Genomic DNA, 17,146 nt, shown 5'->3' on the forward strand with positions numbered 1-17,146 from the left:
TTATTTACAGGTTCATGGAAGTCTTGTGGAATTTAATCGTCAGTCAGCGAAAACATTTACAAAAGAGCTGCGGACGTTTTTCATTTTAATTTCTGACCTTATCATTTCCCCCTTGGCCTGTCTGTCTGTACTGTACATGCCTCGCTGCCTGCATAAAGCATGACGCTGCCGCTTTCATCGTCTGCAGCAACAAACCCTGTCCACGGCGGGCGTCTGGCTAATGCAGCGCCACACTACGTACGCCTACGTGCCCAAGTGACTGTTTGGCTGATGCCATCCTCCTTAAATCTGGATGGTTGGTCACTGATCACTCTTCCTCTTGTATCTTGCAGTCGCCTCTGCGTTTTTGCCGTGTAGCGTGAAAGTTCCTGCGAGACGCCTGCGTCTGGTTAGGCTCCTGGCAGGCTCCTTTTATGGTGTTGCGGCTGCTTTTCTTTTCGTCGTTGGATTTGTGAATGCTTTTAAAGATCTTGGCTAATTAGAACCCGTCTCTAGCACTTAGATCAGTGCTGTGACACACAGAACAATCCAGACTGACGCTTTAACAGCATTTTCGTCGTCCTTAAAAAGAAAAAAAAAAAAAACTGCAGTAAAACGAGGTTACAGGATTTTTCCCTGGAGCTGTCACTGCCCATTTCCCCAATTAAAATGTGTGCTGTAATTAAAACAATGAACGCAGTAACAGGCTCGTTCATTCATCGGACGTGGAAAAGAATGGCGTCGATATTCATAAATGGCTGCTTTGAGTGGGCTGCGCCGGCCCAGACGGAGAGGGGGCTGTATGTAATTTACAGTTATGGATATAATGTGGTAACGTTTTACATTCTATGAATTTTATTATAGGGCTGTGCCGGGGTTGGCTGTCTGCCATGTGCATATTAAATCTGTATTCTTATAATAAGGTACAATATCCAACAGCACATTATTACCCCCCCCCCCCCCCTATAAACCGGCTGTCTGGCGTAAGCATTGCCCCTTTCCTTCTTTTAGATACAGACACACAGCGGTCATCAGAAGATTGGCTGGACGATACATTTATATCTCTGTGTAATAAAATATATTCCCATGTGACCAGCAAATATTCCGATATTCCCATGTGACCCGCTGATCCCCGGCTATAGCTTTATAATGTAACTGGTTTATGTGATGAGATTTCTCCCGTTTATATATCATGTAGAGCACCGTATATATTGTAATAATGCTATGTTAGATTGTAAGACTGCGAGCAGGGCCCTCTTACCCCGATGTCTGGCTGTTATTACGCCGTCTTATATTACTCTTCTCTTCCCAATTGAAAGGTGCAGCAGCATATTCTGGCGCTATATAATAATGTACCCCTTACTGTAACTAATGAGGGGATTCAGAACACAGGCGTTAGATACAGACTATACAGCTGCCAAAAGAAAAGGGGTCCGGGGTCGAACCAGACCCGGACGCTAAGCTGCACTCTCTCGCTGCCAAAAGAGGCCGGGTATGCAAACTCAGCAATCGCACTGTCTGGTGTAAGGACGGCCTCTATGTCTTAGAGAACGACGGCAGAGTGAGCGCACGCCGGTATAAAGACGCCCACTTTTCTTAATTGGCACACGTCATCTCCAGGAAGTGTATGATTAATCAGAGCCATCGGAGCTGCTCGCAGCGCCTGAGGTAGACCCTACCCCACCGCAAGCACTGCGATCACTGCAGGCTGAAATACAACCAAACGACGTGTACAATGACGCCATGCTAACTATGCACACCCATAAAACTCTGTTTTGACGCCCAGACACACCTGCGTTCGGAGCACCACTCCCCCGTTCACAAGCACCTTCCCCTGTTACCACCCACAAACGGCGCCATCTGTCACTCAAAGTAGCGTCCAGTCTGTGTACTATGAGCGCACATATTCCCGAGCGCAGTGAGTGACATGCACATATATACGCAGACTGGCAACTATCGGCCATAGCGTGCGTTTGCAGCTTAGCGTCCGGGTCGAAATCGGTCCCTTTGTGCAGTACCCCAAGCAATGACTATAATTCTATATACGTATTGGCTGCGCAGATATAGTCAGTATCTCTGATGTGGTGGGTTACTTGGCGTAACGCGTCTCTGATGGAAGTAGTCACGGCATGCCCTGCGTTCTGCTTTCAGGCCTGGGTGGTGGGGACAGAGCTGAAGTAGACTGTAGGGGAGGGGGGGATAAGTTGCCTGTCCAGGCTCCCAGACCAGAGGTCAGACCCCAGGTCAGCGGTAAACGCAGTGTCGAGTCCAGTCTCCCTGTATACCTCTCCCTGGGGCCAGGTTATACAGCGCACAAATCCGACCAGCCCTTTGAGGCTTGAGTAGTTGATTTAGTGCCCATTATAAGTATATTTATATGCATTGTATGTGGCTTGTGCTGACTCTGCTGTGTGATATACTGTCTGTTATATCTATCCCTGCTGCTCTTTTCTCATCGGCCTATTCTGAATCTCAGATCCCTCAACAGGTTTATCAGAGTGCCCAAGTTCTGCATGGAAACTTGCCGATAAATTGTCCTGGCAATAGAGCCTGGGTATTTCATGGTTTCTCTGGACATTCAGGATGCATACCTGCATGTACCTATTACTCCAACCCACCAGTCGTTCCTACGGTTTGCTGTTCTGCAGCAACATGACCAGTTTCGGGCACTACCCAGTGGTCTGTCAACAGCCCCTCGGGTCTTTACCAAAATAATGGCGGTTATGGCGGTACACGTCTGATGCCAGGCAGTCAGAATCTTGCTATACCTAGACGATCTCTTGGCACACTCACCGGTTGTGTTACAACACCATCTCCAGCTGACCGTGGACTTCCTGCAAACACACTGCGGGATCATCACTTGGAAGCAGCCTCCCTATCCTCCGACACAGCAGATGATACATCTGGGGGTACTCCTAGATTCTCGAATACAGAGGATTTTTCTGCCAGCAGACAAGATTTTAACACTACACTTGCGTGTGCGCAGCTTGCTCCACAATCGGAGGCTATCCATTCACTCAGCAATGCAGGTCCTGGGGTCTATGGTGTCCCCCTTCGATATGGTGGAATATGCCCAGTTCCAGTCCAGGCCTCTGCAACAACTGATTCACTCCCGGTGGAACGGACAGTATCATCTGATCTGGTCCCAGACGATCCTCCTTTCTCCGGAGGTTCTGCTCTCATGGTGGCTACAGATGTCCCATCTGGACAACGATCATCCCTTCTGGATTCCAGATTGGGAACTTCTCTTGACAGATGCCAGCCTTCGCGAATGGGGCACGGTAGACTGTCATCATTCCTTTCAGGGACGGTGGGCAACTCAGGAAAGTTGCCTGCCCATAAACATTCTGGAGCTTTGAGTAGTGTACAGAGCACTATCTCTGGATCTCGCAGGATCTCCTCCAAGGCAGGTCGGTCCAGATCCAGTCCGACAAAGCAAATGCGGTAGCGTACCTCATCCAGCAGGGAGACACGTGAAGTCGGGCAGCCATGTGGGAAGTGGCAGTCATTCTGGTATGGGCCGAAGCAATCTTGGCAGTGTTCATTCCAGGAGTCCTCAACTGGGAAGCGGACTTCCTAAGCCGTCAGGACATACATGCCAGAGAATGGGCTTTCAACTTCTGGTGGACAAATGGGGCCTGCCAGACGTATACCTCAAGGCCTCACGTCACAACCACAAGGACCCCAGGTACGGGTCCAGGACCAGAGACCCTTCGGCCTCCTTCATGGACGCTCTGGCAGTGAGGTGGGACTTCAATTTGCATACCGCTTTCCTCCGATCTGCCTTTTCCCGAGGGTGCTTTGATAATTCAAGCAAGTAGGCGGCACGGTTAAACTAATTGACCCAGCCTGGCCCAGACGGCACTGGTTCACCGACCTATGGAGGCTCTCCATAGACACTCCGTTTCCACTTCTTCTATGGCAGGACCTGTTGACGCAGGGCCCTTGCCTACACCCGGACCTACCTAGTCTGTCTTTGACGGCGTGGCTCTTGAGTCTTCTCTATTAAGAGCCATGTGTTTCTCTCACTCTGTGGTCCAGACAATGCTTAAAGCGCGTAAGCCTGCCTCTTCCAATGGTGCTCCCCCAGAGGCTATGACCCTACAGTTTTTAGTGTCTCCTGGATGCTTACCTTTCTCCAGGCTGGGTTAGACCTTTATCTCCGTCTGGCCTCCCTTAGAGTTCAGTGTTCTGCTCTGTCAATCTGGTTCCAGAGAAGGATCACTCTGCTGCCTGATGTTAGAACATTCTTGCAGGGTGTCCAGGTTCAGGTTTCTGCTTTGTCAATCTGGTTCCAGTGAAGGATCGCTCTGCTGCCTGATGTTAGAACTTTCTTGCAGGGTGTTCTCTGCATTCAACCTCCTTTTGTCCCTCCGGTAGCTCAGTGGGATTTGTCCTTGGTTCTCAACGCTCTACAGGCTCCTCCGTTTGAACCTCTGGACTCAGTAGACCTCAAGTGGCTGACAGCAGAGACGCTTTTTCTCCTTGCTATCTGCCCACAGAGTATCTGATTTAGCAGCGCTCTCCTGTCGCTCCCCATTTTTGATCTTTCATCTGTTCAGGGCTGTCCTCCGTACCAGGGCTGGTTACCTCCCTAAAGTGGTATCCCAGTTCCATTCAAATTAAGAGATTGTAGTTACAGGCTGACAGTCCTCTGATCTTTCCTTGAGGAAATCAGATTCTCTTTGTGTTGTATGGCTTTCACAAGCGAGGCTGGCCAGCTAACAAACCGACTCTGGCTCGATGGCTCTGCATGACAATCTCTCGGGCATACACGCAAGCTGATCTTCCTGTTCTAAACAGAGTTACAGCACACTACTCTGGTCCCTACTTGGTCTGTGGGACCCTCACGGGCAGTTCGATGTGTCGCTCCTGCTGAACAATTTGTGCAAGGCGGCCACGTGGTCTTCCGTCCACACCTTTCTCCGGTTCTATGTATTTGATACCTTTGCCTCTCAGGATGCTTCCTTTGGGCGTCGGATTCTCCTTTCTGCTCAGGAGCGTCCCCACCTTTAGGGAAACTGCTATGGGACATCCACATGGTATCCCTGTGGACCCTGAAGAAGAAATTAAGTTATGGTAGACTTACCTTTGTTAACTCTTTCTTCAAAGTCCATAGGATCCACAGGGCACCCACCCTGACGCATCTGGCCTCATTGGGTATTTTCTTTCCTGATCACGGATTCGTTCATCTTCTGGGAGAGTGTTTCTTGAAAGTAATGTTCTTTATTTTTACTGTTCCTGCCTATGGCTGGGGGTGGGGTATATGTGGAGGAGGACCGAGGCATCCTAGGAGCTAAAGGTTAACTGTTTGGTGCCCGGACCACTCCAACTACACACCTGTGGATCCTATGGACTTCGAAGAAACAGAGGTAACAAAGGTAAGTCTACCGTAACTCTTTGTTCTGTGCTCCTGGTTCTGTCCTTGGTACTGATAATACCACCAAGCTTCCAGGGCATAGGGTGGGAGAAGCCCAGCTTTTGGACATAATTTTAGAGGCGCCCAAGCTTTACCCCAGTGTCCCCCATTGGTCTCAGGGAAACATCATAGGTAAACCTAAAAATCCCATTTATTTTGTGGGTTTATTCACAAAGTATTAGGTAAACAGCTGTGGTGGAAGTAGAAGTCCCAGCATGCTATGGAACCATAGGTTATTTATGGTGTTATCTAAGTTTCCTAGTTCCAGGACTGTGTGTGGTCAGTGTGCTTTGTATGTGAAAGGTTGGATTTTATATTCTGCCTTCACATCTTTTACTATATTTTTATTAGTTGCAGGAAATTAATTTTAACAAAATTTCATAAAAACTGCTCTCGTGGTTCTTTAGGATTCTATAAAACGCTGGAAACTGGGCATGTCAGGTTGCGCTCACCCGTAAGTGGTTTTGCCTCCTACGGATTGTCAGATTCCAGATTTTTATCAATTATGTACTCTAAGACAGAACTAAATCTTTCTCTAAACACTGCCCAATTCCTGAGTTCTATAGGGGGCATACTGCCATATACCTGCCCAAGGCTTCCTGGCAGCAAGAGGGGGAAATGCAGACAGTGGTGCTGTACAGCCATGACCAAAAGTTTTGAGATTGACCCAAGTATTGGTTTTCACAAAGTTTGCTGCTTCAGTGTTGTTAGACCTTTTTGTCAGATGTTACTATGGTATACTGAAGTAACTTTACAGCATTCCTAAGTGTCAAAGGCTTTTATTGACAATTACATTAAGTTTATGCAAAGAGTCAATATTTGCAGTGTTGACGCTTCTTTTTCAAGACCTCTGCAATTTGCCCTGGCAACCTGTCAATCAACTTCTGGGCTACATACTGATCGATGGCCGCCCATTCTTGCCTAATCAATGCTTGGAGTTTGTCAGAATATGTGGGTTTTTGTTTGTCCACAAGTTCTCAATGGGATTAAGGTCTGGTGAGCGGCCTGGCCATGGACCCAAAATTTCGATGTTTTGTTTCCCGAGCCACTTAGTTATCACTTTGGCCTTATGGCAAGGTGCTCCATCATGCTGGAAAAGGCATTGTTCATCACCAAACTGTTCTTGGATGTTGGGAGAAGTTGCTCTTGGAGGATGTTTTGGTACCATTCTTTATTCATGGCTGTGTTCTTAGGCAAAATTGTGAGTGAGCCCACTCCCTTGGCTGAGAAGCAACCCCACACATGAAAGGTCTCAGGATGCTTTACTGTTGGCATGACACAGGACTGATGGTAGTGCTCACCTTTCCTTCTCCGGACAAGCGTTTTTCCAGATGCCCCAAACAATCTGAATGGGAATTAATCAGAGAAAATAACTCAGTCCTCAGCAGTCCAATCCCTGTACCTTTTGCAGAATATCAGCCTGTCCCTGATGTTTTTCCTGGAGAGAAGTGGCTTCTTTGCTGCCCTTCTTAACACTAGGCCATCCTCCAAAAGTCTTCGTCTCACTGTGCATGAAGATGCACTCACAGCTGCCTGCTGCCATTCCTGAGCAAGCTCTGCACTGGTGGTGCCCCGATCCCGCAGCTGAATCAACTTTAGGAGACGGTCCTGGCACTTGCTGGACATTCTTGGGCGCCCTGAAGCCTTCTTCACAACTATTGAACTTCTCTCGTTGAAGTTCTTGATGATCCGATAAATGGTTGATTTAGGTGCAATTTTACTAGCAGCAACATCCTTGCCTGTGAAGCCCTTTTTGTTTCAAGCAATGATGACTGCATGTGTTTCCTTGCAGGTAACCATGGTTATCAGAGGAAGAGCAATGATTTCAATCTCCACCTTCCTTTTAAAGCTTCCAGTCTCTTATTATAACTCAATCAGCATGACAGAGTGATCTCCAGCCTTGTCTTCGTCGACACTCTCGCCTGTGTTAACGAGAGAATCACTGACAGGATGTCAGCTGGTCCTTTTGTGGCAGGGCTGAAATGCAGTGGAAATGTTTTTGGGAGTAAGTTCATTGTCATGGCAAAGAGGGGCTTTGCAATTAATTGCAATTCATCTGATCTCTCTTCATGACGTTCTGGAGAATATGCAAATTGCCATCATACAAACTGAAGCAGCAGACTCTGTGAAAACCAATACTTGTCATTCTCTAAACTTTTGGCCATGGCTGTAGAACAGGAGCCCTCCATGGGACACTGATCATGCATTAATATCAGGAGAGAAGATGGGGGGACCCCACACTATGATCAGGAAAAAAAAACCTCTTAAGAAAACTGGTAATGGTGTTAGGAAGTTGAGGGTACACTCAGTGCATGCAACGAAACAAGGGGAAAGGGTACTTCCAGCGAAAACAGTATGGATAAGAAAAACAAATATCCTATTTTAATGCACAAAAAAAAAGTTTGTTTATTTCTAGTATATAATATAAACGTGTAAAAAGAGGCAAGTACCAATCAATATCAACCGAATACCGGTATACCGCATAAAAAAAAAAGCAATTGACACAGACAACAGGGAAAAAAATACTTCTACTGGTTCCTGAGGAAGCCCTGTTACAGGGTGAAACGTCGCAGTGGGCGAACTAGAGAGTGGTGGGCACAGATGCAAGAATATGCTTTGGGCATCCCTCTGCAGTGCCCCCAGTAGTGGTCCCCTCTCTGCAGTGCCCCCAGTAGTAGTCTACCCCCCCAAGGGCCCCCAGTAGCAATCCCTCCTCTTGTAGTGCCCCCAGTAGTAATCCCCCCCCTTGTAGTGCCCCCAGTAGTAGTCCTCCCCCATGTAGTAGTAGTCTCCCCCATGTAGTAGTAGTCTCCCCCATGTAGTAGTAGTCTCCCCCTTGTAGTGCCCCCAGTAGTAGTCCACCCCCCTTGTTGTGCCCCAGTAGTAGTCCCCCCTTGTTGTGCCCCAGTAGTCCCCCCCCCTTGTTGTGCCCCCAGTAGTAGTCCCCCCCCCCTTGTTGTGCCCCCAGTAGTAGTCCCCCCCCCTTGTTGTGCCCCCAGTAGTGCTCTCCCCCTTGTAGTGCCCCCAGTAGTGCTCTCCCCCTTGTAGTGTCCCCAGTAGTGCTCTCCCCCCTTGTAGTGCCCCCAGTAGTGCTCTCCCCCTTGTAGTGCCCCCAGTAGTGCTCTCCCCCTTGTAGTGCCCCCAGTAGTGCTCTCCCCCTTGTAGTGCCCCCAGTAGTGCTCTCCCCCTTTGTAGTGCCCCCAGTAGTGCTCTCCCCCTTGTAGTGCCACACGTAATAAAAATAAATAAATACTTACCTGAATCCCCGCCGCCATCCGCTCCTCCGTTCGTCCTCCCGGGCCGCTCTGCATTATGGGAGCCCCCGGGTTTTGTCGAGCCCTGCCATAGAGGTACTGTATTTTGTATACTTCCTTAAATATTGGAACAGCAAGGCAACTGCATTGGAGGAACTTGGGGTAGAGTTTTGACACCGGTTGGGAGTCTCCCCCTTTCCCAGGACTTATATATAATAAACGTGGCTATTATAACACTTATACCCAGGTATCCCATCACAAGGAGATACCATCTGAGTGCAGTGAGTGATTCGCCCCAAGCGTCTCCAGCTCTGCTCGTATTTTGTTCCTCTTGTCTGTGTCAGTTAATGTTTGTTTTTTGTTTTTTTTATGTAGTATACCAGTATTAGGTTTATATTGATTGGTACTTGCACTTCCTCTTTTTATACGTTTATATATTATATACTAGAAATAAATATCCTATTTTAATGTTTTTCTTATCCATACTGTTTTGCGCTGGAAGTACCCTTCCCCTTACTCCTGTGAGTACAGCTGGTGTCTCAGATGTCTCATACTTATCAGGCCACACTTGCTGTTCACAACAGGTTCCCCAAATGTGCTTCTTTGTGTGGGGAAATCCAATACCTTCTCCAGGGCTCATCAAAGCTGGGAAAGCTGTGCCCCCCTGTCAGGAGCATTGCAGCTGAGCTGTGATGGCCAGAAGCAGGGGTTACCTCTGTTCACTTATAACCTGTGCATCGCTGCTGGTCTGAGTACCAGTGTTCAGTAAAAAGTAGGTGTGCGTTGTATATTACCGTTCATATACGCTGTGCCTCTCTACCGGTCTGTGTCCCAGTGTCCAGCATAGAGTAGGTGTTGTGCTGTATATTACCATGCATATACCTTGTGCATCGCTAACAGTCTGTGGGCCTGATTCAGAGCCGGACGCTATTTGCGCTCGCTCGGTCAGAAAAAGGGGCCGGCTATTTAAATTGAGCGCTCGCTCTTTGCGGTCTGTTGACGCCTCTATGTCTGAGCGAGCGAACGAAACATGCGCTCGCTATTTTGTAAAGACGCCCCCTGGCCGCTCACATCATACGTCATCTTCGCTATTTATTTGATTAATCGAGTACATCGAAAGGCATCTGAACTGCTCGCTGTGCTTGTGGTAGGTTTATCCGACCGCAATCATGCGAGCAGTTCAGGCTAAGAAACAACCAAGTGACGTGGTCGATGACGCTGCTTTGTTAATTATGCAAACCCTTAAAACGCCCGTTTTGACCGTTTGGCGCGCCTGCGTTCGGATCTCCACTCCCCGTTTTCAAGCACCTTCCCCTGTTACCACCCACAACCGCCTCATCCTGTCACTCAAATTAGCAGGCACTCGCTATTTGGCGAGCGCTCGATTTCCGATCGCACTGACTGGTTGGAGCATGCGCATTACAACACATACGCATGCGCAGTTGTGCGAACAACGCTCGGAGCGAACGAGCGGCCGCTTACGAGCGGCTCTGAATCAGGCTCTGTGTCCCAGTGTCCAGCATAGAGTAGGTGTGTGCTGTATTTTACCATTCATATACCCTGTGCCTCCCACCCTGTGCCTCGCTGCTGGTCTGTGTCCCAGTGACCAGTTTAGAGTAGGTGTTAGCTGTATAATCCCATACATATACCCTGTGCTTTGTTACCGGTCAGTGTCCAGCATAGAGTAGGTGTGTGCTGTATATTACCATTCATATACCCTGTGCCTCGCTACCGGTCTGTGTCCCAGTGTCCAGCATAGAGTAGGTGGGTGCTGTATAATACTATGCATATACTCTGTGCATCGCTAAAGGGTCTGTGTACCAGTGTCTAGCATAGAGTAGGTGTGTGCTGTATAATACCATGCATATACTCTGTGCATCGCTACCGGTCTGTGTCCCAGTGTCCAGCATAGAGTAGGTGTTAAATGTATAATACCATTCTTATACCCTGTGCCTCGCTACCGGCCTGTGTCCCAGTGTCCAACATAGCGTAGGCGTGTGCTGTATATTACCATATATATACTCTGTGCCTCGCTACCTGTCTGTGTCCCAGTGTCCAGCATAGAGTAGGTGTTAAATGTATAATACTATACATATACCCTGTGCCTCGCTGCCGGTCTGTGTCCCAGTGTCCAGCATAGAGTAGGTGTGTGCTGTATAATACCATGCATATACTCTGGGACACAGACCGGTAGCGATGCACAGGGTATAAAAATGGTATTATACATTTAACACCTACTCTGTGCATTGCTACCGGTCTGTGTCCCAGTGTCTAGCATAGAGTATATGCATAGTATTATACAGCACCCACCATCTCTATGCTGGACACAGACCGGTAGCGATGCACAGGGTATATGCATAGTATTATACAGCACACACCTACTCTATGCTGGACACTGGGACACAGACCGGTAGTGATGCACAGGGTATATGCATAGTATTATACAGCACACACCTACTCTATGCTGGACACTGGGACACAGACCGGTAGCGATGCACAGGGTATATGCATAGTATTATACAGCACACACCTACTCTATGCTGGACACTGGGACACAGACCGATAGCGATGCACAGGGTATATGCATAGTATTATACAGCACACACCTTCTCTATGCTGGGCACTAGTACACAGACCGGTAGCGATGCACAATGTAAAGCATAGTGGAGCTGTGAGCTGAGCCAATGTCAGCTGGAACGTGAAATGTACATGTCATACCGTAAGTCACCAGTCCTGTCTCATAACTGGCAAACATCAAACTGAGCTCTTAGATATCTGAAATATAATAATGTTATTACACACCTATAAGGGAACATACAGATGTGTCCACATACACATCCTCAAATCGCACCGAATAGCCCAATTTGTTGCGCCACAGAAATTGCACCTAAGCCGCACCATGAGACTTATTCCTAAAATATGCATCTTAACCTGCTACTTTCTATCAATTACCTAACAAGAATACAAGTCCTGAATCCCTGTACAGTATGCACTATAAGCAGATTTGTATGACCCTAAGATGCAGAATTCAGGGAAAAGTGCACAAGTCGGTGAGTTGCGCCAGCCATCTCGTGCCATATGAAGTATAAGGGATAAGGTGTATAGACACATCTGTAAGGGGGCAGCGTTGGGAATAACGGAAGTACCTTTGCACCTCGGTAAGACCATGCTGCGTTTGGGGCGGGTAGGTCAGATATAAGATGCACAGAAAAATCAGATCTGGGAGAGACATGTCCCAGCTCCAATATAGATTACAGTGTAATAATATTACAGTATTTGTGGGCGCCAGTATTTGCCGTGCATGCAAATAATTAATGTATCCCCCTCCCCTTATATTGCAGCATTTTTGTTACAAATGCAGTTACTTTTATTTTGTTTGCTTTGCTCCCAATCGGCCCCAAGGCGTGTTCTGCGTTTATGATCTTACGTGTTACATAGGCAGCTCATTACATGACAGATTTGTGACTTAATGCCAGTCACTATTTTAGACACGTTTGTCCTGTTCTTCACAGGCCCCCTACCCGTCTTGTTACTATTATGGCGGTGCACTTGTGGCCCCCTGCCCGTCTTGTTACTGTTATGGCGGTACACTTGTGGCCCCCTGCAGGGAGGGCACCAGTAATAAGGAGCTGCGGGGGGTAGTTTGAGAGACACAGCTGTCTGTAGACATGTTTTACATGCAATGTGATCTCCCCCCAAATGTCTGGCGTTCTTCCTGCATGTGCCTCATGCCTGATATGTGACTGACTTCCAGTCCTGTGCAGACCTCCACACTGCCCCCCACTGAGCGAAGGCAAAGAAACAGCTGAGGCCATGTTAGCACCCTCCCCCCCCAAATAAATCTTAGTAGCTCAGGACAGACCCCTCTGCTTCATCCCCGTGTCCTGTGGATCAGGAATTTGGATGGATGAAGCAACTGGGAAATCAGGAATTCTCTCTCTACTGTCTGCGGTGGGGGGTTCATGTTAAAGGGACAGGGTCAGTGTAATCGTTATGTGTTTTCATGGCTATAATACGGCTAGTTGCTTCTCAGTTCTGGAGTCATGGGGCCCTTAGTTTGTATGTTCTTCCCATGTCTGCCTGGGTGTCCTCCGAGTGCTCAGTTTCTCTCCAATGGGCCCAAATCATACTGGTAGGCTAATTCATTTCCGATATAGTGAGCCATAGGATGTCAGAATGTAAGCTCCGCCGGGGCAGGAATGGTTAGTGTATGACTGGTGATGGATGGACAATGAGAATGATATTAGGATGTAGTGTAGGTTTGTGCCCCTCTCTCTGTTACGCTGTGTGGGGTCATTTCACTACGTTCTGTGCAGAAAAACATTTTCAACTGAGGCCTAAACTAAGCGATTTGTTCATCAGAGTGGAATTTCTATTTAAATATACTTCATTGCTGCCCTATAAGTGCTCCTATGGCTCCCACCCAACACAGTGCAAGATGTCCTTCATTAGTTAGTGTAGGAGAAAAGTGAGGACTATGAGGACAATTAACCTTTCAGGTTTCCGGTTTGGGGGCTCTTTATAGAGACATCAGTACACAGTGTAATAGTGGAAAGCCGCAGTTTTTCTGCCTAACTTCTTGTACCTAATTGCTAGCAGAGCTTACAATCTAATTTTTGAGTTTAAGATATATACATTTTTTATTTTATTTTTTGTTTTGCAGTCTTCCAAAAAAGCTAAAACGGCTGAAGCCGATACGTCAAGTGAGCTGGCGAAGAAAAGCAAAGAGGTCTTCAGAAAGGAGGTTGGTACCGAGCGCGGAGTCCGGCCGCTGCTTCCATGTAGAATTCTGGCCAGTGATTGGTAATTACTAGGGATGTGCAGCCTGGGCCTTGCACATAAGCGTATTTAGCGGAGCTCCGAATTTAGCATCACTTTTTTTTTTTTTTTATAGAATTCCTTCTCCTGTGACATCAATGAGTCCCCGCTAGCTGATACTATGCACCCCAGCACGGTCATCCTCTAACGTCTCCTTATTCTTCTCCTGTTCCCCATGTAGATGTCGCAGTTCATTGTGCAATGTCTGAACCCGTACAGGAAGCCAGACTGTAAGATCGGCAGAATAAATAACACCGAGGACTTCAAGCATCTCGCCCGCAAGGTGCCGTATTGTCGGGGACAGGCTTCCATTAGTATATTAGTGCAGCAAAGCCTCCATTGTGTATTATGTTTCATATATATTAACCGTAAAGGCTTGTCATATCATGTGTATATAGATATATAGATATAGATAGATATAGATCTAGAGAGAGATATATACAGTCAGGTGCATAAATATTGGGACATTGACAGAATTTTCAGATTTTGGCCTCTATTCACCACCACAATGGCTTTGAAATGAAACAAACAAGATGTGATTTACCTGCAGACTTTCAGATTTAATTTGAGGGTAATTACATCCAAATCAGGTGAACGGTGTAGGAATTACAATGGTTTCTATATGTGCCTCCCACTTTTTAAGGGGCCAAAAGTAACGGGGCTATCAACTCAAAAGCTATTTCATGGACAGGTGTGGGCTATTCCCTCGTTATTTCATTATCAATTAAGCAGGTAAAAGGTCTGGAGTTGATTCTAGGTGTGACATTTGCATTTGGAATCAGTTGCTGTCGGCTGTCAATATGAGATCCAAAGAGCTGTCACTAGCAGCAAAGCAAGCCATCATTAGGCTGAAAACTCAAAACAAACCCATCAGAGAGATAGCAAAAACATTAGGTGTGGCCAAATCAACTGTTTGGAACATTCTTAAAAAGAAAGAACGCACCGGAGAGCTCAGCAACACCACAAGACCCGGAAGACCACAGAAAACAACTGTAGTGGATGACAGAAGAATTATTTCCCTGGTGAAGAAAAACCCCTTCACAACAGTTGGCCAAATCAAGAACACTCTCCAGGAGGTAGGTGTATATGTGTCAAAGTCAACAATCAAGAGAAGACTTCACAAGAGTGAATATAGAGGGTTCACCACAAGATGTAAACCATTGGTGAGCCACAAAAACAGGAAGACCAGATTAGGGTTTGCCAAACAACATCTAAAAAAGCCATTACAGTTCTGGAACAACATCCTATGGACAGATGAGACAAAGATCAACTTGTACCAGAGTAATGGGAAGAGAAGAGTATGGAGAAGGAAAGGAACTGTTCATAATCCAAAACATACCACCTCATCAGTGAAGCATGGTGGTGGTAGTGTCATTGCGTGGGCATGTATGGCTGCCAATGGAACTGGTTCCCTTGTATTTATTGATAATGTGACTGCTGACAAAAGCAGCAGAATGAATTCTGAAGTGTTTCGGGCAATATTATATGCTCATATTCAGTCAAATGCTTCAGAACTCATTGGACGGCGCTTCACAGTGCAGATGGACAATGACCCGAAGCATACTGCAAAAGCAACCAAAGAGTTTTTTAAGGCTAAAAAGTGGAATGTTATGCAATGGCCAAGTCAATCCCCTGACCTGAATCCGATTGAGCATGCATTTCACTTGATAAAGACAAAACTGAAGGGAAAATGCCCCAAGAACAAGCAGGAACTGAAGACATTTGCAGTAGAGGCCTGGCAGAGCATCACCAGGGATGAAACCCAGCGTCTGGTGATGTCTATGCGTTCCAGACTTCAGGCTGTAATTGCCTGCAAAGGATTTGCAACAAAGTATTAAATAGTGAAAGTTAGATTTAGGATTGATTAGTTTGTCCCATTACTTTTGGCCCCTTAAAAAGTGGGAGGCACATATAGAAACCGTTGTAATTCCTACACCGTTCACCTGATTTGGATGTAATTACCCTCAAATTAAATCTGAAAGTCTGCAGGTAAAGCACACCTTGTTTGTTTCATTTCAAAGCCATGGTGGTGGTGAATAGAGGCCAAAATATGAAAATTCTGTCAATGTGCCAATAGTTATGCACTTGACTGTGTGTATATATATATATATATATATATATATATATATATATACACACACATGCATATATACATACACAGGCTATTCTGCGCACTGGTGAAGGAAAATACTTTATCAGTAGATTTGTCTCTTTACCTCATTGCCCCCCTCAACTCCCCATATTTGGGGGGGGGGGGGGGGGGGAGTCTGCTGGCCAAATGTTGCTCTTCAAGAAAATACAAACAAATACTTTTGATTATTAATAGAATAAAAGCCCTTGCGAGGTGCTACATAGTACTCCCAACAGCTGTATGTAGACAGTGGAAGGCCAGCTTCTGCTCCTCCATAGTAATAATCAGGAGTAATGGTCCCGCCTTCCTCATCCCCGCATTCTCTTCCCGCAGCTGACGCACGGCGTCATGAACAAGGAGCTAAAATACTGCAAGAACCCGGAGGACCTGGACTGCAACGAGAACGTGAAGCATAAGACTAAGGAGTACATCAAGAAGTACATGCAGAAGTTCGGGTCTATCTACAAGCCCAAAGAGGATGTGGACTTTGAATAGCACCCTCTACAGCCGGGGTAGCGCTCCCCTTACTTGGTTAGACCACGCAATCCTGTGTGGCCCATATCGGCTCGGTTGTACATTTAATGGGACACTCACATCATGTACGCTGACAGTGTGCTCCGTCTTCAGAGCTCTTTGCAGACCTTGCGGATCAGAGGAGTGGTTTTGAGTGTAAGCTCTGTGGACATATTTTCTGAATCGTGCTTCCTCATCCTCCTCCTTTCCGCGTTTCCCAACTGTACAGCGCAATAAATTGTGGACATCTCGGGGGTTTTTCTTTTTTGTTTTTATGTTCCCCTTTACGGGCCTGTATTATATTTTAACATATATGTGAATATAATGTTATATATTTTTGTTTCATGTACCAGCCCCGCCTGTACTGACGAATTCTCCGTGACGAGTGCTATTAACCATGAGGTTTCATCTTGTAAATATTCTACAGCTTAACGCTAATTGTGTTTATCTAGATTTTTTTTTTTATTATTAATTAATTCTATTTGCCTTCTCCATTCCCCGATGTGTTTTTTAGGCAGATTTGTGCATTGTTGATTTTTTTTTTTTCTCCTTCTTGTTTTGTTTTACTGCCTATATCATTTTACTTCAAATTTTTACAGAATTTTTTATGTATAAAAGCAAAAAAAAGAGAATAAAATACATTTGCCTACAAGGATATATAAGGATCACTATGATAATTGTTGGTGCTTTACTTTCCTTTTATATTTTTATGTTCTTGATGAAGACTTATACCGTGTCTATATGACATCAATGTACAATGCCCTTCTGCTGTATGACATAAATTAATCTATTTATGGAGTCTGTAGTGCGTGGTAGCGTTTTGTAATTCAGGGTAAGATATATGACTTGCAATAGCTGCCACAGACTGATGAAGGAAGTGCCGCTGCTGGGGGAGCCCGACCTGCTACCCGGGCGCTGGCTGGGGGAGCCCGACCTGCTACCCGGGCGCTGGCTGGGGGAGCCCGACCTGCTACCCGGGCGCTGGCTGGGGGAGCCCGACCTGCTACCCGGGCGCTGGCTGGGGGAGCCCGA

At 46.6% G+C, this 17,146-nt stretch overlaps 1 protein-coding gene across 2 annotated transcripts in view; it reads left to right on the forward strand.

Moving 5' to 3' along the window:
• The window catches only part of SETD2 (SET domain containing 2, histone lysine methyltransferase), a 127,069-nt gene extending 110,188 nt beyond the window's left edge, over nucleotides 1–16,881 (forward strand). For both annotated transcript variants that reach the window (XM_088477193.1, XM_088477194.1), the window contains 3 exons: nucleotides 13,316–13,396; nucleotides 13,652–13,753; nucleotides 15,935–16,881. In XM_088477193.1, coding sequence (XP_088333319.1) covers nucleotides 13,316–13,396; nucleotides 13,652–13,753; nucleotides 15,935–16,096 — 345 coding nt within the window. In that variant the 3' untranslated portion in view covers nucleotides 16,097–16,881. The remainder of the gene's footprint in view (nucleotides 1–13,315; nucleotides 13,397–13,651; nucleotides 13,754–15,934) is intronic.
• Nucleotides 16,882–17,146: the final 265 nt, after the last annotated feature.

Source organism: Taudactylus pleione, unplaced genomic scaffold, assembly GCF_031769625.1.
Source record: "Taudactylus pleione unplaced genomic scaffold, aTauple2 ptg000200l, whole genome shotgun sequence".
NCBI classification, from domain to species: Eukaryota; Metazoa; Chordata; class Amphibia; order Anura; family Myobatrachidae; genus Taudactylus; species Taudactylus pleione.